Consider the following 21,319-nt stretch of genomic DNA (forward strand, 5'->3'; position numbering starts at 1 on the left):
TGATGCATCGTATCGTTTAATGTGAAGATACAGTATCGATATCTTGGACTGCTGTATCGATATATCACCAAAGTAGTATTTTTGGTGTATTTTACTCAGTTATTTTGTTAAAGCTCTACAGTTTTGTTGCTTGTATAGCACAGGGGTGTCGAACTCAAATTCATAGTAGCCCAAAATTAAAAACTGGGACTAAGTCGTGGGCCAAACTGAATATTTGTTGAAAAATTTCACCCATATCTGCATGTTTTCTCTTCTTTTGAGATATGCAAGATATGTAATGATAAACTTTTCTTATTAAAATAAATGTTTAATAATAGTTTTGCTTAAACATTGAATCCAGAGGAAGCATAATATAAAATCAATACAAAGTTTTAAATAAATAATGTCTCTATAGTCTATCTGTAGCCGGTGAGCAGCTCTAATACATATTTGATATGATCTCACGGGCCAAATCTGGCCCCTGGGCCTGAGTCTGACTTGTATGATTTAGAGGACGGAAACTTTTTTTTGCGACACATTTGACATTTTCTCTGTTTTGAGGATTAAAATGTTTGTGTTTCATATTCACTTTGCTCAAAAAGTGATTTAACGAAGACTTTTAGCATCACAGCCATGATTTAACCTTTATTTTTTATTGAACTGTATCGAATCTATTTGAAAAGTACTGCATCGAATCAAAAGTTCACTGTATCGAGATATGTATCGTATCGGCAACTTCTTAATGATACCCAGTCCTAATGATTAGTACATGAGTAGTTAATGATTAATAATTTGTAAATTGTTTGTAGATGTTAATTAAACATTTATCAATGTTTTATTAATTAGTAATGGCACTTTTTGTCCTGTCCATGTTTGTAAATGATTAATAAACACTTGTTAATTAGGTATTAGTTAGTTATTAGTTAATGGTTAATAAACATTTACAAATGATTTATAGGTATGCCTTATTATAATGTGTTACCAACTTTTTTGATGGAGGTGTTGCCACTTGCTTTCCTGCTTGTCTCCGTGGAGATTTTTGATGAAATCCTCCACAGTATGACTTTAAACTTGCCTGTCACCGTGGAGACAAGCAGGTGATGCAAACAGGCCAAGTTACAGGTCAGAGCTGTGGAGAGCTGTGGAGAGGTGACCCCTTTCACAGTAAGAATGTTTTTCGAGGTATTTGTGAGAAACACACAATGAAAATAAATGCTGGAGAGATGAGTTGCCATAGAGACGTGATGGCGTAACCTTCACCAGAAAAGTAAAAGAGTACACCTCCTTAACTACAGTGATTTATTTCTAGTCCTTCTGGAATTCAATTTGGAGCTTAGGTAATTGGTTGTAAATTTAATGAGACTTAATGATAAAAAATATTACGAAGAACCATCGTAAAATAATAAAAATGAATTGGCCACAAGAATGACTTTGTCTAGACTGAAAAATACTGAAAATAAATTGTAGTGTGTACATAGCAAAGCCTCAAATTGTTTAAATCCTTCTTTTTATTTCAAATTTGTAGTTTGTTTTGGTCTTGGCACTGTACAAATAGAAAATGTCCCCGTGTGACGCTGCATTGTCACAACCAATTTCTTCTCAAAGGGAAGAGAAAACACAAAATCACAGTGTAAGTTTGAACAAGTTGAACTGCATAATGTAACTTTTCTGAAGGGTATGCCTGCTTTTTGTCTCCATCAAAATGTTTTTCCTTTGCCTAGAATGGTCCACACTATGGTATTATCTGTCTACATGGAGATAGTTGATGTCATTAGGCCAAATTATAGACCAGATCTGTGGAGAAGCGACCCCAATCTTAGTAAGAATACATGTTTTTTAATGTGTTTTAGAGCAACAAAAACACCTGCGATGGAACAAAAGCTAGATCAATACGTGCTATGCCATACTGTGGAATTGTAGACAAACTATCTATAAAGTTGCAGTGTATCTTTAGTTAGGACTTAATTTAAAACCACATAGGCTACGTTCAGACTGCAGCCTGAAGTGACCCAAATCAGATTTTTTCGCCCCTATGCGTCCTGTATCTGATCTTTTAATAACAGTCAGAATGACACATATCAGTTTTTTTCAAATGCGACCCAGGCCACTTGGATATGTGCTCCTAAAACCGATACATATCCGATCTTTTGACATGCGACTTCATTCAGAACGGCCAGGTCACATTCATCCCACCTACACGTCAGGCTCAGAGTCGAGTCAGTGGAGGGAAAGTGAGGTTAGCGAGTTAATTAATATTTGAGGGGATTGCTGTATTCAGGCCAAATTGGAGGGCTCTTATTGGAACCGGGGGCGGTTTTTGAAATGATTGCCAAAGAAATGTCCTGGCTCCAATGTCAACGAAAAATAAAGAGCCTGTGAGCCAAATACAAGGAGTCTCAAACCAACATTTGACTGTGGATGTTTAACCTGTCCATTTTACGAAGAACTGGACCGTATTTTGGAAGACAAGCCCAGCGTTTAGGCACCGTAAACACTGTGTGTTCTCCAATACACATGCAGGACACTTTTGGGGCATTTCAAGTTCACACTGGAGATCACATACAAGTCACATTTAATTGGAAATGTGAATGATCTCGCAAAAAAAATCTGATTTCACAAAAAAATCCGAATTGAACATTAAGCCCTGCAGTCTGAACGTAGCCATATTGTGCTTGTGTCTCCTTTATAGTTATGAACGATTATGTTATAATTTGGACATTTAAAATCACAATATTCATCTAAAATTTCTTAATAAAGGAAACAAATCCATTGACTTGTGAGTTAGAAAAATGTGGTGCCCAATGGAAGCTGATCGTCGTCAATACAAAGAGCCGTGAAGTTGTTGGCACCTCCTGTAGATAGCTGCAGATCAACCTGGAGAGTAGCAGACTTTTTTTTTTCCATTTGTACCAAAAATGACTAAGCGATGCTGCAAAATCCACCGTGTATCATTGATTTAGAGAATTAAATTGTAAAACTAAGTAAGTAGCGGTGACGATGAAAATGGTTTTGATCTGTGCAATGACGTCTTGAATACAGGAAAATATTATTACTCAAACATGCACAAATCACTTGAAAAACAACTGAGAGTGTAAATGAGAAGGATATTGTAAGGATATTATATTGAAGCAATTATAACATGGTTAAAAATTCTAAAAAGTTGATTTTGCTGAATAGATCTGCTTTAATCATAAAAGAAAAGCACATTATTATATGCCTTTTAATCCAAGCCTGACGTCAAAACTACATTCAATTCAATTTATTCTGCAGCAAACCAAGTTAATTTTATCTTCCAATATAATCATGCCACTTTGTCTTATTTACATTGACCTGACCTCTGCAGTGTACCACGTGTTTCCACTTCTCATTACTTTAATCTTTACTGCCTATAAGGTCCACCTCCCTCAATTAGATCTCCTGGAAAACAACAGCGGCCATTTAAACGCGCTCCCGTCTTTCCACATTAGGAGGAAATGCAGGCCTCGTGTACCAGGTCCTGTCGGTGATGTGAGGAGCAGCTCAGGTTATGGTCCTTGACACACACACATACTGTAAGTCGTTTGGAGTCACAGGGCACAGATGGAGCGAGCGGTCGTGACCAGGACAGTTTGAGGATTAGGTCGTGTTGTACTTTGTCATACTTCAAAGTGGAAAAGATGAGCCTAGTGACCTATGATGAAACTACAGATGATACGGATATGATAATGGTGCTTCAGATTCATCATAGGAGATCTTAAAGGTGCGTTGTGTAACTTTTTTGGCGGAGGGTCCGTCAGATGCTTTTTTTTCAATGGAGATGTTATCGCTTTGTTTGGAATATTTCACAGTATTGGAATTAATCCTTTCTATCTTCATGGAGACCAAACCAGACCAGGTTATAGTACTGTGGAACATTTCAGGAAGAGCAATGACATATCCATAGAAACAAGCAGGTGACGGATAGCCAGGCTGGCGCCACCTAGTGCCTCCCCTCAATTTCATTTCTCTCCAGCGACTAAGTCAGGAATCAGAATACACTAGATTGAAGGTTGTAGAGCGCACATCGGCCAATCAGTGAAGAGCTGTAGAGCCATGATGTCAAACCCAAGCGCCTGTCTGGGTCCCTTTTGTGGTACAGCACAACAGTAAACAAAACAGTCGAGATGGATGTAGACGATACAAACTTCACATTTTTTATTGCACCTTTAATTCCCAAGTTCACCTCGCAGAAACAACAATGATCTTTGACAGACATGTAATCAGTTAATTAATTAATCATTGCGTTTATACAGCGCCTTTCAAGACACACAAAGCACTTTACAGATCATGATTCATTCACTCCACACTCGGTGGTGGTAAACTAGGCAATGTGGGTGAAGTGTCTTGCCTAAGGACACAACAACAGTTTTGCCACTTTCACCCCAAACAACATGTTCACTCTCTGCTTTGTTTGCTGTTGCGCCGGCATTTACTTGTTCAGACGCATTACAAATAGCAGCGATTGGTTACATAAGAAAGTACCCACCTACCGTCAAGAGAACGAATCCTAATGCTGCGAGGTCAGATGGTTTCCACGAAGTGAAACAGGTGACAGACCCCCTCTACCAAAAAGTTACACAATGCACCTATAAAGTACATCTGTATTGTACTGTAAAAACTTAACACGGTTTCAAAGTCTTTTAAGATGGGTTCCATTTCAAAACAAAATGTAATTCTGTCAGCTGGACAAAAATTTTGGAGGTAATATATGCACAATATATAATAGTACTAATAGTAATATAAAAATGCAGTATATAGTAATGGTATTGAATGCAGTGGAAGTGGAAATATTGTAGTTTATGGACTTTGAAGTACTTAAAATTAATTTAGATGTATAAAAGATAAAGCACATAAAAAACAATATAGCCACTGCTTTGTTTTGGTTGCAGTTTATGTCAAAAAGAATAACACCTCATATATATTTTTATTGCCACTTGTTCATCTTGTTTAATTTCATTTATATTACGCTATCGTAATAATGTTTCCTCATCACAAACAGACCTGGAGTTGTGTTTTGTTTCATTCACACATGTTTAACACATAAACTCTGCATATTTTAGGCTGAGTTCTTCGCGCAAACAGAAAACATAACACGCGAAGTGCTTTTTAAACTCTATACACCTTCACTAGAATGATTTGGATCATTTCCGCCCCGCAATTGGCAAACTCTACTGAACTAAAGGTACTAAAGAACTAAAGTCGCTTGAAAATTACCGCTTCAGGACATCATAAGTTGGAGCAGAGCATTTTGAGCTTTGGACAGAGTAGAGAGCAGACAGACTAATGATGAAGCTTTTTGTTTCATTTATACATATTTGAGTAACCCAACTCCAGGTATGTTTTTAATGAGATAACAACATTCTTACAAGATAAATTTTGCGTAATATGGGATGTTTAAAAGGTCAAGTAAAATATATATAACGTAAAATCACTCATTAAAATAAATAGATGCAAAGGAGCTTAGAGTGGAGTTACAGTTTATTAGCTTTTTTTTTAATCCCATTATATCAGCACCACTACACAGAGTATTACCAAATTACTTCAAGATGAATGCACTTAATTCTTTCTCTTCTTTGTTCCGACTAAGTGCAAGTGTATTCCTTTCGCAGTACTATGTCCCATTAACCTTTCCTCCATTTGTCCCCCGCCCACAGCTCCAGGCACTCGGCTCACAGCTCCCCCAGAGAAGAGTCCTCGTCCTCGGCCACGTCCCCGTCTCAGTCGTCCGTGTCCCCGGCTGGACCCAAGAGCTTCTACCCCAGGCAGGGAGCCCAGTCCAAGTACCTGATCGGCTGGAGGAAGCCCGGGTCCACCATCAACTCTGTGGACTTTGGAGACACGCGCAAGTAAGGAATTAACATCATGGAAGGGGTGTTCTGTGTGTATTTCTATGGTGGATTGTTAAGCAGTTACCACAATGACTATGATACGATGTACACATTAGTAAACAGCCTGTTAAGTCTTTAGATTGTCCAAAAACTCAAGAAAACAGATTTAAACAGCTCATTTTCAGAAGCCTGTGATCAATAAAAGCTTTCATGGTTCTGTTTAGATGTTTCATTTTCAACAAAAAACATGAAAGTGACTAACAGAAAATATTTTCGCTCGTCTTTGCTAGATTCTGATAATAAAGAACAACTCTTTCTTTAGAAAATAGAATGTGATTTTCAACATTAAATCGAAGTATTTTCTTTTATATTACCATGTGGTCTTATATTTGTTGTAATCCTTAGAGCTGGGTATCATTCTGAAGTTGGCGATACGATACATACTGCGATACATAGGCCACGATACGATACATATCTCGATACAGTGCACTTTCGATTCAATACGATATATTTCAACTCAATTCGATACGGTTCAATAAAAAAAAAAGGCTAAATCACTAGGTTAAACCACTTCTTGTGCAAAGTTCGTATGAAACACAAACATTTTACTCATTAAAACAGTGAAAATGTAAAATATGTTGCATAAATGAGTTTCCTTCCGCTAAACAAGCAACAAAACTGTAGCTCTGTAACAAAATAATTAAGTAAAATAAACCAAAAAGTATTCTTGGCCGTATATCGATACAGCAGCTCCTGATATTGATACTGTATCATCACATTAAACGATACGATATATTTCAGTAGTAGTATTTCAATATTTTTGCACACCCTGGTTCATGGGCATCTACTAGTCTACGTGGTCTCAAGATTAAGTTAATTTCTGTCCTGCGAATGTGACTTTTTAAAATATTGATACCTCCTCAAATGAGTCTAGTTCTGATACTAGTTTTAATATTAATTAGTATCTCAGTTTCAGGCATTTTTACACTTGTTCATGCTTATTTTCTGATGTTTTACCATTGTATGTTGAGCCTGTATTGTCTTCATTGTGCGCTGCATTGGGACAATAAATCATATTTGATTTGATTTAAATAAAACATAGTTAACATAATTATATTTAAAATGAAGTTCATACACTTCCTGGTTAGACTTGGGCAGCGCATGTGACATAAGCCGAGGTAATTCAATAAACTGTCACCAAGCAACCAAACAAGTAAACAAGGGCCAAAGCTAGTTCATCCTGTATTTTTCACTTACATTTTTCAGCTTTTCTTCACAAACTGTCACATGACTTGTGTAAAAATCTGCTAAATCATAGATACTGTTTCAGCAAACCAAGTAATATTAATTAGAAAAACATGAAAATCTGTCATATATACATTAAAAAGCAGCAAAACTATTATAAAAGATATTTATGGATGTGCTGTGGCAGGATTTAGAATATAAAGCAAAAAATATACTGCTAATCCTGTGAAGTACTACTTGTTTCTACGACTATTACGTGTCTTACTGTACACAGCTGGTATTATCACAGCTGGTGTCGCGTTTCTTCATTGCCCAAAATAGATATACTCATTTTGAATTCCATTAATAACATCACATTGAGGTGTTAATTTGTGGATCTCCATTCATTCCTGATGACAGTAATTGCATATTGCATGATTGCCCTCTTGTGGTTTAGAAAAGTAATGCACTTCAATACTGTATAATTGGATTTTTTTTTTTTTTATACAAATAAGTGTTGGGGCTAATTCATTCTTTCATAATCCTTCTTTTCATCCTTTTTATCTCATGTGTGAGACTGCTTTCCCTTAATTTTCATTTATGCCAAATGACGATGGGGGGTATTGAAATGTTCAAAGTGACATAGTACAGTTGTGAATGGGCACATTACTTTCACATGATTGCCCTCTTGTGGAGGATATAAATATTGCACATGAAAGCTGAAATGGGATTGACATTTGCAGTAAAGAAATATGACTCCTTTAATAGACTGTGCTCTAAAAAAAAGACTAAAATCACAACTGAACCTCTGTTACCAGCGTTTAAACCTGCAGACACAGGACACATACATTATTACATCATACATTTGGGTCAGTCCATATGAAATCAGATTCGAGAATCTATGACCAAGAATCTACAATAATACCAATTTTCAGCTTCCTAGCTCTATTTTTTATGAAGTTATGGTCTCTCAAACATGTTTATAAACTAAGACTTCAGAAAACGTGACCATGGCTCCAAAATTTCAACGGGCCATAACTCAGGAACAACGCAAGGAGTTGAGCTAAAATTTGAGATTCTTTCATTTGGTGATTTTTAGAAATTTTTAGAACATTTTTCAGCCAAATCTGAGATGGCTCATAGGGGAGATTCATTGAAAACAGCTGATTTCATATGGACTGGCCCATTTATATAATTATGCCTTATTTGACACCTGTTTCTTTTTTTTTCTTTTTTTTGCTTCTTATTGAGAATGTATTATTGCCATTTATATTTTTTACTCTTTGTAATTATATTATATTGTGATGTGTCCAAATAATTTCCCTTGTGGATCAAAGTTTGTCTAAGTAATTTTAAGTATTTTTCATTCACAGTATTAGAGATAAACTGACATTTTTGACAATATTTGCACTTTTTATCATATCAGTTATTGACTTTACATCTCCAGCTGTGGTCAATATTTTGTTAGGCCCAACCAGCTGCCTAAATCACAATCATAATCCAAAGATGATACTGCAAAACAACTCTCTGATCCAGTTTATAGTAAAACAAGGTCATGGATGATTTAGACTAAATTCAAATTAGATGAAAATGATCAAAATCAGTCCCACATATCGGTCCAAAAATCTCATCAGACCTTATCAGCCGCTGGTATCCCTGGCTTCTCGTTTGAGATCTGAATCACCAAATTATAACAAACTCAACTTGGCCGTTTTGTTCAGTGTTTTTGTAAATGAGAATAAATCAGCTCTATGATTCTTATTATCTTGGGTCATGTTCAAGGAAATTAAAATTTGACACACAATTTAATGTTTTGATCCTGCATAATTTCCTCTCTTGATTTTCTTAGTAAGTTTATTGTTATCGTTATTATATTTTTTCATATTGTGACAAAAGCACCATCTTCTTTGTGTCTCCAGGAAGTCTCCGGGAGAGAGCAGTGTGGATGTGATCCCGACCCCAGCGGCGCGGCCCTCTCTGCGGGACATGCACTCCCCTCAGCCCCACGCCAAGTCCACCATGGAGGAGGACGTGAAGAGGCACAGCGTTCCAGACAGCCCCCCCGCCGTCCCGCGCCGGCATAAGGAGAAGGTGACCATAAAACACCCAATATGGAGCTAGAAAATGACTGTGACTTTTTTTTTCAGTGCATATTTTACATTCTGTGATTTAGACTGAATCATATTTGAAGGTTAAATTTTTCATTTCTCATTTTGTCCACCGTGAAAAATGTGTTCTGCAAAAGTCAGCCATTGAAATTCATTATAATAAAAATATTCACATGTTTTTCAGGCTTTAAAAACTCAGAGTCAAAGTCAAAGTTCTAAATCTGATGAAATAACTTATCTTCCATACCTCAGCATGTTTATTGTGTCATAATTTCAAAGATATGTAAAAAAATATGGATAATTTTTGATCTTCTGACAAATCAAAAATCTAAATCGAGTTGCTATTGTGACCTGTTTATTACAATACTTTTGGAATTGTGAGCAAACTGCATTTGTCGCAGAGTTTTCTATTGTGATGATTAGGGCCGGTTATCATTAAGAAGTTACCGATACGATACATACCTCGATACATAGGCCACGATACGATACTTTTTTTGATAGTCAATACGGTTCGATATGATATATTTCAAACCGATTCAATACGAGCAGTGTTGGGGAGTAACAGATTACATGTACTGGAGTTACGTAATCAGAGTACAAATTATGAGTAACTGTATTCAGTTACAGTTACTGTTTCAGTGAGTGGTAATTGGATTACAGTTACTTTGTTGAAATAAATGGATTACATGGCGGTATTTTCCTGTTTTCACATTTTGGGCTAAACCAGGACTAAACCAGGTCTAAACCAGGTCTAAACCAGTCTAAACCAGGTCTAAACCAGGACTAAACCAGGACTAAACCAGGTCTAAAACAAGGAGTAAAACCAGGACTAAACCAGGACTAAACCAGGACTAAAACAAGAGTAAACCAGGACTAAACCAGGACTAAACCAGGACTAAACCAGGTCTAAACCAGGTCTAAACCAGGTCTAAACCAGGTCTAAACCAGGACTAAACCAGGACTAAACCAGGTCTAAAACAAGGAGTAAAACCAGGACTAAAACCAGGACTAAACCAGGACTAAAACAAGGACTAAAACCAGGACTAAACCAGGACTAAACCAGAACTAAACCAGGTCTAAACCAGGACTAAACCAGGACTAAACCAGGACTAAACCAGGACTAAACCAGGACTAAACCAGGACTAAACCAGGACTAAAACAAGGAGTAAAACCAGGACTAAACCAGATCTAAACAATAAGACACCTAACAGTAGGTGGACATACTTTAAGGCAGCAGTGATCTCATATAAAAATCATTTCTCTATCAATAATATTTTTAATCTGGTTTAGCAGACAAAACATTTTATGTTAAGATTCTAGTCTTTGCTTCTCTACAGCAAACAAACGTCTGTTCATGGAGACTTGGGCTCAGACAATTTGAAGAGAACAAACAAGACTTTTCAGGATGTGGTTGCTACATTCATGTAGTTTTAAAAAGCAAGACAATATCAAGTAATCCAAAGTATTCAGATTACGTTACTCATTTTAAGTAATTTAATGGATTATGTTACAAACTACATTTTGAGGTATGTAATCTGTAATCTGTAGGAGAATACTTTTTAAAAGTCACCTTCCCAACACTGAATACGGTTCAGTGAAAAACAAAGGATAAATCGTGGCTCTGATACTAAAAGTCTTTGTTAAACCACAAAGTTGTGTGCAATGCGAATATGAAAAACTCCCATTTTATTTAAAACAGTGAAAATGTCAACACAATGTAGATTTTACACAAAATAATTAATGAAATATACAGAAAAATGCTTTTGGCAATATATCGATACAGCAGCCCACAATATCGATACTGTATCATCAACTTAAATGATACGATATATTGATATTTCAATATTTTTGCACACCCCAAATGATGATAGTCACTTTTTAATTTTTTTGTGTTTACATTTGACATTTCTTAAAATTGTAATGTAAATATCCCCAGCTTAGAGTGTGTTTCTCTGGATTCAGAATATACACTTCAATACTTTACAAAGATGTGAGTCTGGTCACTTGTTGAATGTTGCATGATTGACAGGTGGATTTAGTACATCTGTATTAAAACAAATAGCTGCAAATGAGGAAAAAAGAAAGGGAAAAGAAATATCACAGGGGACTGAAGAACATGGTGGATTTCTGAAGAATCAATGAGAAAAGCACTAAACTCGTTTCCTTCTTCGCTTCATTTGCTTCACTGGAGGAAAAACTTGGTGACCAGACTGACATCCCTCTGTAAAAATAATATAATTCTCAACTCGTCAATCAAAGAGAGTTGTAATCATACTCATTCGTGGTCTGAAAACCGGCATTTACCTCCACACGTTACATAACCTTGTGCTCTCCCTACAGCACTCCCAGAAGTCTGACCCGGAGCAGCCCCTGTCGCGCCGCCGCTCCCTCCACAGGACCCTGTCAGACGAAAGCATCTACAGGGGCCAGCGCCTGCCGCCCCTGTCGGACACGGTCAACGAGCCCACCCTGGCCACCGACGTCCTCTTCAGCTGCTCCACCCTCCCTCGCTCCCCCACCACACGGGGAGTCCCACTGAGAAGACCCTCCTACAAGCTGGGAGTCAAGCTGCATGGTAGGAGTTTAGTCTGTTTTACAGGAGGTGTCACACAAACAAATCAGCACATGGCACATTCTACATTTAAACTCTGTAAAACTAGAACCTTTATGTGGAAAACAAAAAAAAGTTAACATTGGGGGTGTAACAGTACATGTATTCGTGCTGAACTGGTTCGGTTCAGGGCTGTGCATAAGTGATGTTCAATCTGTGTGTTTACATTCCTCCACTACATGCACCTACACTGAAGGCTCGGCTCTTTAATATTCATGAGGGAACTCGTCTGTGATTGGGGCGTCAGTGTTTCCCACAGAGCTTTATAGTTAGGCCGACTGCCTTGACAACAATTGCCCCCCGCCTTGACTATGTCCCTCTGAACGACGTGAATCCTCACAAAACTACGGTGGTCGCGCCCAGGTCCTCACTTTCACCTTTCGCTGGCACGAAATCTCAGTCCCCAGCAGATCTGCAGACAATCAGGACAAGTTGTTTTTTCTGGCCAAAAATATGAAGATTGAGTAAAAGCATTAAGTTAAAGCATCTTTGAGTGTCCAAAAAAGTGCTATATAAGTCTGATGTAGTATTATTATTATTATTATTATTATTTAAAACTTCTTGCTGGATCTGTTAGTGCTGCTCTTTACTTTTTGAAAAGTTTTGTTTACCGTTTACAAGGAATTATTTTTTTATAATATTTCAGACATTTGTTGCTTATTTGATAATATTTTATTTAACTTATTAGTATAACCAAGCAGCACTTTGCATTTATTTTATTTTCCTGTTTGTATAATGTTGAAACAAATTGCTAGTTAAATAAAAACCCAAATAAACAAGCAAATGGTTTTACATTTTGCTCCCATACTGCACCGAAAATGAACCAAACTGTGACTTCAAAACTGAGGTACGTACTGAACCATTATTCTTGTGTACCGTTACACCCCTGGTTAATATTATAGAATATTAGAACTGAAAATGAGGAGGTTGTTTTGATGGAGGAGGACATACTTTGCTTTTGCGTTTGTTTGTCTAAGGGGGTTTCCCATAAGGCTTTGTGATGTAATGTCACTGTGAAAAGGGCTTTTACTGCCAAACACGTTATTATTACTGCAAAGGGACTGTATCTATTTTTATTTCTTGTAGTAAAGTTTTGTTTTTCCCCTGTACAGATTTTATTATATTGTAAAAGCATCTCTTAGGATCAAATAAAATCGCTCTGTCCAGTCTGCATCTAATTATAAAGGATTTTTATCACCCGAGCACCTGGAAATACACTTAATGTTATTGTTAGAATTATCATGACTGTCTTAAGTCTTAACTCTAAAGCGCTCATAAACTTATTAATTAGGATATTTGGAATGCGATAGGAAAGTGGGGAATAACTTTGGACCACTGCAAACTGTTTAAAAGGAATTAGTTCTGTTTTCCTTGGTTTTATGATTGTAAAAATCTGTCACTGCGCCTTTAAAACTCCCATCTGCAAGTTTGTTTGATGATTTTTTTTCACTAGTACAGAGCAGGTATAAAGTTTAAAGTTTAGTTTAAAGTGACAACAAAAAACTAAAGTCGTGCATAAAAAAAATAATGAAACAGATATTATAGGAGACGTTTTACTTGTCACTTGTGTCCAGGAGATCTGTCAGCATCAGACACTTCCCTGGTCGACCTGGTGGAGCGCCATCGCGGGCCCCTCCCCCCTGAGCTCATGCCCCTCCCCTCAGGCCGGGACAGCCCCCTGGAGTGGACCCACCTGGTGGACGTGGCCAGTACCTACGAGAGCGAGAGAGGACCACACTATGGTAAACAGCACACACCAACATAAAACGGGAAAAATGTTAAATTGCGATATTTCTGACAAGCTTTATGATTGTGAAAAGATTTTCTTCAACTATTTAGATGTTAAACTCTACCTTAAGGAAGAAGAAGACTAATGCAAGAATCACATTACAGTTTGTACTGTTCTAAACTACAAGGTTAGGAGTTCTTTCATGCAGAGGAAGAAAGAATGTTTTGCTTGTGGAGGAAATGATGGTACTTCAAAAGTTGCAGATGTTCCGATTTGCTCATTGTTTACAAGGTTTCGAGCTTGATTCAAAAATAATCTTGTAGCCTTGTTTGTCTGCAGTTTCTTTCTTCATGTTCAATTTCTACTGCTTCAAATGTCCTGTCCTCTCGTCTCGTGCAGTTCAGAGGAGTTATGTGTTTGGAGATGCCAACCACAGGAACAGTGGGGCCTCCAGTCCTCAGCAGCCCCACATCGAGCTGCAGCCGGCCCCACTCTCCCGCCCAGCCTCCAGGTAAAACTTTACTCTTCACACGAGATGTTCTACCAAGATTTTAGACAATACTTCATTCTGTGCCTTTTTGGAAATTGAAATGGCCCGATGAAGCTGATAATAATTAGTATAAAGATTTTACTTAATTTTAGTGCAGTGTTTCTCAAACTCAAATTAGGTGTCCTAATTTAGAACTAGTATAGCAATGGTGTGGTCCTTTTTAAGACCTGGTGTAGTCCCATTATAGACCTGGTTTAGATCTAGTATTACTGTTTTTTTTCTAACTATAAGTTGCTCCGGACTATAAGCCGCACCAGCCAAAAAAATGCATAATGAAGAAGAATAAAACATATAAGTCGCACTGTCGTCAGACTCGGGATCAGTTCCCGTTAAAATTTTTCTGGCATTTCTGAATCCCGACAGGATGGTTTCAGTTGTCACTGAAGTCCAGGCTTTGTCAATTCATCCAATGACTTCCAGGAAAATTGCATGGTGCACCCTCCTGAATGTCACAAGTTTTTCATTCACTCCAAACTTCCTTTCTTTTACTCGATTACTGTTTTCGGCTGCATATTCCACTACTTGCATCTTGTAATCTGCAAAATCTGGTTGTCTTTTTTGGGGGTATTTGTGTTCAGTCTTCTCAGTTGTCTTAATAAGTTTATAAGTAATGGTGCGACTAACATGATACAGACAGGACAGAGGCTCTTTCTGCAGGAGACATGCGCAGTAGAGCCAAGTGACAGGAGGAATAGGAGCAGAAGATACTGACACACAAGACTAGAGCGCCCTCTCGAGGCTGTCAGTGTGAAAATGCACCGGAGTATAAGTCACAGTACCATCCAAACCATGAAAAAAGTGTGACTTATAGTTTGAAAATACTCTACTTGGATGGCTAAATATTTTCTGAGAAGTTTAAGAGCTAGAATTAGTGGATTGATTTATTGTTGTAATAACAATGTCTTTTGTGTTTGCTTTCAGTGAGGGTCACATCGGACTGGAGAGGAAGGTGACCAAACTTGAAGCCATGGTGAAGATGCTCCAGGAGGACTTGAAGAAGGTGAGGAAACTGAAACTCTTAACCACAATGTATCATTTAAGTTATCTAACCTGTGCTTAAATATAAATCTGGAACAATATATCTGCATTATAATATTATAAATTATAATTGTATGATCTATTTTTTACAATTAGTTGATTACTATAATAATTGTTATTAACACATTATCGGCCAAAAGTTTTAGATCACCCTAATTTTTCCAGTTATTTATTGCAATTCAAGCCCAATGAAGAGCTTGAAATGGTACAAAGGTAAGAACTGAACAGCCAGAGGTAAAAAAAAAAGATAAAATATAACAAAACACAAGTCCAAACTCTGCCAAAACTACCTCAGATAAACCTGAAATATAAAATGTAATATATAAATTTTTTTTTTTAAATATATAAAAAAAAAATATATATATATATGCTTTGGTCAGCAGTAAACCGTAAAAAAACGGGAAAAGTGTGGTGTTTTTAAAATTTTGACCAGTAGTGTTTTTATTATTATTGTTACCTCTTAAAAACATTATAACCCTGCATTTTATTTTAAAGCCAAGCCCATTAGTGCTGTGATTATGTGGCTCCTCTGTTTAATCTACATTTCAAATGAGTTCAAATGTATTCACTTTGTCACATTAAAAGTACATTCAAAATGAAATGTGCAAATATTATGTAAATAATGTGAGAGCAAAATCAGCAGCTACATAAGTACATAAATACTGCAATGTTCTTTTTCCTTATTGCAGCTGACTCATACTGCATTATACAAACTAAATGACATTGCTAGTTACATTGCCGTTTATTGTTGTGTGCAGAGGTGGTTATTTCTCTTTTGTGTGCTGCATGTGTCAGCTGCAATCTCCTTTATTTTATTCATGAACAGACTGTCGTGTTGAATGAAATGTTCTAGTTGGACTTAATCCACCTACCTCCATTTATGTCCATTTATGTACAGTCGTTCACCATTCGTGGTCTCGCAGATTTTTTTTTGTGTGTGCAAATTTGCATGCTTTTTTACAGCATATGAACGCGTATTGTATGTTACAGGCAGGTAGTAATTACACATGGGTGGGTCAGGACTAAACCAGGACTAATCTTGGATTTAAGAGAGAGAAACCCAAGCTGGTTGTCTGCAAAGCGCGATCGGGCAATTGCTGCGCTTACCTTTGCGAGGTGTGGAGCTCTCAGTCAGTCCTTTATCCTGCGGTCACCTTCAAGCCTGTCCCGACAGTCAGTCCTGTTTCAGTCCTGTTTCAGTCCTGTTTCAGTCCTGTTTTAGTCCTGTTTTAGTCCTGTTTCAGTCCTGTTTCAATCCTGTTTCAGTCCTGTTTCAGTTCTGTTTCAGTCCTGTTTTAGTCCTGTTTCAGTCCTGTTTCAGTCCTGTTTCAGTCCTGTTTCAGTCCTGTTTCAGTCCTGTTTCAGTCCTGTTTCAGTCCTGTTTTAGTCCTGTTTCAGTCCTGTTTCAATCCTGTTTCAGTCCTGTTTCAGTCCTGTTTCAGTCCTGTTTCAGTCCTGTTTCAATCCTGTTTCAGTCCTGTTTCAGTCCTGTTTTAGTCCTGTTTCAGTCCTGGTTTAGTCCTGGTTTACTCGTGTTTTAGTCCTAGTTCAGTCCTGGAAATAGTCCTAAATTAGTCCTGAGTTAGTACTGGTTTAGTCTTGGTTCAGTCTGTGGTGTAAGCAGAGCAAAAGTTTGATATAATCTCAGGTTAACGGGCGGGTGCTGTGTTGTACTGCGAGGGTGCGGGTCTCCAAAAATGGACCCGTGCAGGACTCTGTGCTGTAGGGTTCCATTATGGAATAAATGAATCTTCGGTTCGTTGCATAAAGGAAGGAGGAAAATAACAAAAGGACGACAGCAGCAAGAAGTTTTAAGAAGGATGCAAAAAGGATTGTGACTGTCCTGTCTGAGAAAAGTGTATAAAGTGTGTGATGAGGAGTTTTACAGACTTAAAACAAACATAATAATTGTAAAAAATATAAAGTCGATTACTATCGCGGGTTATTTTTAGAACGTAACCCCTACGACAAACGAGGGACCACTGTACTTGAATACATTTGTAGCGTCTGTCTTTTTAAAGTTCTGTTATCACGAGCGGCGCCGCTAATCCATCTTTTAAACATGTTTCACTCCCCGGTGTCACCAGCAGAGGGCGCCAGACACGTGAAATTCCCAGTGTTTACATAGCTGATAATCATTTCTTCATGTGTCGTAGGAGCGTGAGGAGAAGTTGCGGATGCAGGCTCAGATCAAGCGTCTGTGGGAGGAGAACCAGCGCCTCCAAGAAGAGTCCCAGACCTCCGCAGCCAAACTCAAGAAGTTCACCGAGTGGGTTTTCAACACCATCGACATGAACTGACCGGCCCCGAGAGGAAATGTACAGTACCAATGCTCCACGTTAGACAAAAGGGAAGCCAAATGAAGAAAGTTGCTACAATTTCGTCTTACTCAACCTACCAGGATTTTATTGTTCGCGAATCTTCTTTTAAAATTACTGAAGATTTAAGATAACGTTCGCCAAAAATGTTCCAGATTAATCAAGACTTTGAAACGGGCTGAACACTGCACTGATTTTTTAAACAAATTCGCCAAGAAAAAAACAAATCCGTATCTTCTCTTTGTTTTGTTTTTTTCCTTGGAATTAAAAAATGCGATTTAAACAAAACCATTAAAACATTTCAGTGAATTTACGCCGAAATTTTAAAATTTTGGATTCATTTTATTATTTTTTTCCCTCAGTTGAATGATTTTAACTCTCCAAAGGTACAACATATTTAGAGTTTCTTTTTGACAAAGTACAGCTACTGCACTATTCGCCGTCCGTAAACTACTTTAACCACTTTTTTCAGTGTGGCTTAAATAGTAACAAAGAGGAAGGATTTTTTTCACCTCTGCAAGTCGAACTTTTGGATTTGTAAATATTTTTTCCATTTTTCCGTCTTTCAGAACTAGTTTAAAACACTCAGTTCTGCGTCGACAGCACAAGCCAGAGTTCCTTATCCAAAAGCCATCGGTGACTGGCGCCATTTTACGTGTTTTTACCCAGAGTGCTTTGCGTCCATCCGCTATATATACTGTAGGTGTTTTCTTATAAGCAATAGGAAGGACAAATCCCTCCGGGACTATTTTTGCCTTCGCATTTCAAGGAGGAACAAGGGAAGACTGAAAAAGTGGAATTTCAAAACAAAACTTTGAAAATTGACACTGGATACGCACAAAACGCCAGTGTTACGAAAACTGAAGAAGGGACGAAAAACCACTAAACGAAAGCGGGATTTTAGCGAATGAAGGACTAAATATCTGGTTGTTTTTATCCGAGTTAATTTATTTCCTTGTATTATAATTCAAATAAATAAGTTGTTCTATTGGTACAGTTCAACTCCTATCAGTGTTAAGTTTCTCGACAAAATTGTGGATATGATTTAAATGGCTTTCTTTCACTCCGGCTTGAATATATGCGTTTTATTATTGAGTATTACTGTAACGTGGCCTGCTGTTGTGTTGCTTAACAGTGCCCTCTAGTGATGACCAGTGCAAAATGTTTTAATTTCCCCTTTTTAATCCCAATCTGCTGTCAGTGTGCATTTCTCAGTCAGGACTAGAGCAGTGTAGGGGGGGGCGGGGTCACGTGATCAGCCAGGACCAATCAGAAGCCAGCTTTGACAGACAATCAAAGCAGAGTAGTTTTAGTGTACGCATACAGTACTTTTTGGTCATAGTTTTTCCTCAGGTCGTTCACAAAGTAATATTTCGTATTCAGAGATGATATTATTTAGGTTGAAAAGGTGTTACGGATAAATATGTCACCATTGCAGTTTGTAAGAAGCCATCGTGTGAATGTACCAGAGTCTATTCCAGTCGTGCCTACAGTGATTCTAGTGGTCATTTAACTCAAATCATATGGAGCAGGGTCGTGCCTTGGTAACAGCTATAAGATGAAATTGTAATTTAAAGAACACATATTATGCTAGAGTAACTTTTTTTGAACTTTTGACCAAGTTTTATTATTGTCCTTATATCAAAAACATACCTAGAGTTGCATTTTAGCTTCATTTAAACCCTGAAAAAAGCTCTGTTTGCATTTTACCCAGATTGTTGCGTCATAGTTAAAACTCTAAACTTCTCATGTGGAGTTTTTAAGTCCATAAATCATCACCAGACTCATTCTATTGTCAAAATGTGTTCACAAAAAATGCATAGCGCCGTTAGTGTAGTATTTACAAGGGATACAGACTATTTATTTATCGTATTTTTCGGACTATAAGGCGCACTTAAAATCCTTCAATTTTCTCAAAAGTCCACGGTGCGGCTTATGTATTAATTCTGGTTGTACTTACTGATCACGAACTGATTTTATGCGGTACATGGGGCTCAAAAATCTGTCAAAATGCTTTAGTACGACTTTGGTAAGCTACAAAGCGCACAAGGAGCGAGCTGTTTTTTTCAGAGCTTATAGTTTATGCAAATTAGTCATGTGGTTTTCACTTTTGTTTCTGTAAAATGTAAACAAATGTGCTCAAAGCTGCATTAAACACTTTATTACTCAATGTATATTTGAGTCCTCCTCGTAGGAAATAAAAAAAACAAACAAACATACACATTCACTAAGACAGGGAGGCGACGCCGGGCGAATTACACTCCATCGGCAGATCATGGATGCCAGGGCTAAGGGATCAGTCTCAAGTGTCGTCATTTGTTTCGCTTAATGCGCCTTATAATCCGGTGCACCTTATGTATGAAAATAGACGAGAGAATTCATCATTTATTGATATTGCGCCTTATAATCCGAAAAATACGGTACTTATTGTTCATTCCCGTTGCTGACAGCAGATTGAGCTCCAGTAATTAAATGCCTACTTGGAAACGGAGGTGAAGTTTGTAAAGTGTGTTTGCCCAATGTAAATGTTATTTTACGTTTGAAAATATGAAATACTTAGCCCAAGGAGACTAAAACATGTTTATAAAGGAATTAAAGCCACAGGAATGCATAATATGTGTTCTTTAAAATCCAATGTCCAATGGTGACGGATACAACTTGAATAAAAAGAATAGCAGGACTTGGCTAACTTGACATCGACTAAAAGGATTTTCAGACTTACACGCCTTTACACAACACTGTGGACTTGTGATGAATTATTGTAAATGTAAATCCTGGTTTCAGATGACAAGTAAAATTAATAAAATAAAATAATTACTGTTGAAAAGAACCTTGACACGAATATAAAGGATGGGGATACTTTGTGGTAACCTTTTGAAATACTTAAACGTGCACTGTGTAGCTTTTTGGTTGGGTCCGTCACTTTCTTGTTTCCAAAAATATGTCATTGCTTTGCTTTGAATGTTCCGCAGTATGGCATTAAACTGATTTACATTACATTTATTCAATTACAGGTGGTTTTATAGCTCAAAATTATCTAGAAAAAACAGCCTCTCTACAGATCTGACCTCGATCTGAACTTGATCTCGTTTCGTCTCCATGGTGATCACAAGTTTTAATGCCATACTGTGAAACGTTTCAGATGAAGCAATGCCATCTCCTTGAAGAAACGCAATCGACTCCACCAGAAAAGTTACACAATGCACCTTTAACATGAGACTTATTGAAAACTAAACAGACCAAAATGAGCTAAATGAGGTGTAAGTTTTAGATTTTTGATTAGATTTTTTAGTTATTTTGTAAATTAAAAGGTGCTGTACCTGATTTTTTAAAAATTATTTTAAAACCCGAAAAACTAATTCATCTTAAAGGATTTGCAGTGATCCAAACTTACTTTACGCATCCTAATTATTCACCACGATGACGTTACTTTCACCGTCTTTTCACAACTTTCTGAGACCAGAGCGTAGTTTTGACGCCATGGTAAAGTTAACCACAACTAGCATGCTAACTACACACTTCTCTGACCTTAAAATGCCAAGATAGAAAAGTTAGAAGCAGTCAGTACACAATGATAGTACTTAATTCAAGAGCTGCTTATACAATATACTGTACTGGGAAGAAATATTTTTGCTCAAATGCATAGATAAAAAAATAAATCGGGTACGGGACCTTTGTAATTTAAGTTTAAACTCAACTTTTTTCCATCACATTGTCAAAACAGTATTATATTGTACAGCCCTAGTTCCTCTTTAGCCTTTTTGAAAGCCATACTGTGTTGCACAATTTTAACTCAAGTAAGATAACAGTTATTTTCCGTTATAATTACTTTTATGTGCCCAGTTTTTGGACCAGTTTTTAGAAAAAAAAAACATAGGGATTTAGCTACAATGCTGCTTATCGATATATGATATTA

The 21,319-nt window shown here is 37.2% G+C and overlaps 1 protein-coding gene across 1 annotated transcript in view; it reads left to right on the forward strand.

Moving 5' to 3' along the window:
* sipa1l1 (signal-induced proliferation-associated 1 like 1) overlaps positions 1–20,139 on the forward strand; it is a 253,412-nt gene extending 233,273 nt beyond the window's left edge. The window contains 7 exon segments of the mRNA XM_055149535.1: positions 5,652–5,843; positions 8,969–9,140; positions 11,498–11,732; positions 13,343–13,510; positions 13,897–14,008; positions 14,969–15,047; positions 17,242–20,139. Of these exon segments, the coding sequence (XP_055005510.1) occupies positions 5,652–5,843; positions 8,969–9,140; positions 11,498–11,732; positions 13,343–13,510; positions 13,897–14,008; positions 14,969–15,047; positions 17,242–17,385 (1,102 nt within the window). The 3' untranslated portion in view covers positions 17,386–20,139.
* The last annotated feature ends 1,180 nt before the right edge of the window (positions 20,140–21,319 follow it).

Source organism: Boleophthalmus pectinirostris, unplaced genomic scaffold, assembly GCF_026225935.1.
Source record: "Boleophthalmus pectinirostris isolate CB_2022bp ecotype Guang Dong unplaced genomic scaffold, ASM2622593v1 HiC_scaffold_13, whole genome shotgun sequence".
In the NCBI taxonomy this organism is placed as follows: Eukaryota; Metazoa; Chordata; class Actinopteri; order Gobiiformes; family Gobiidae; genus Boleophthalmus; species Boleophthalmus pectinirostris.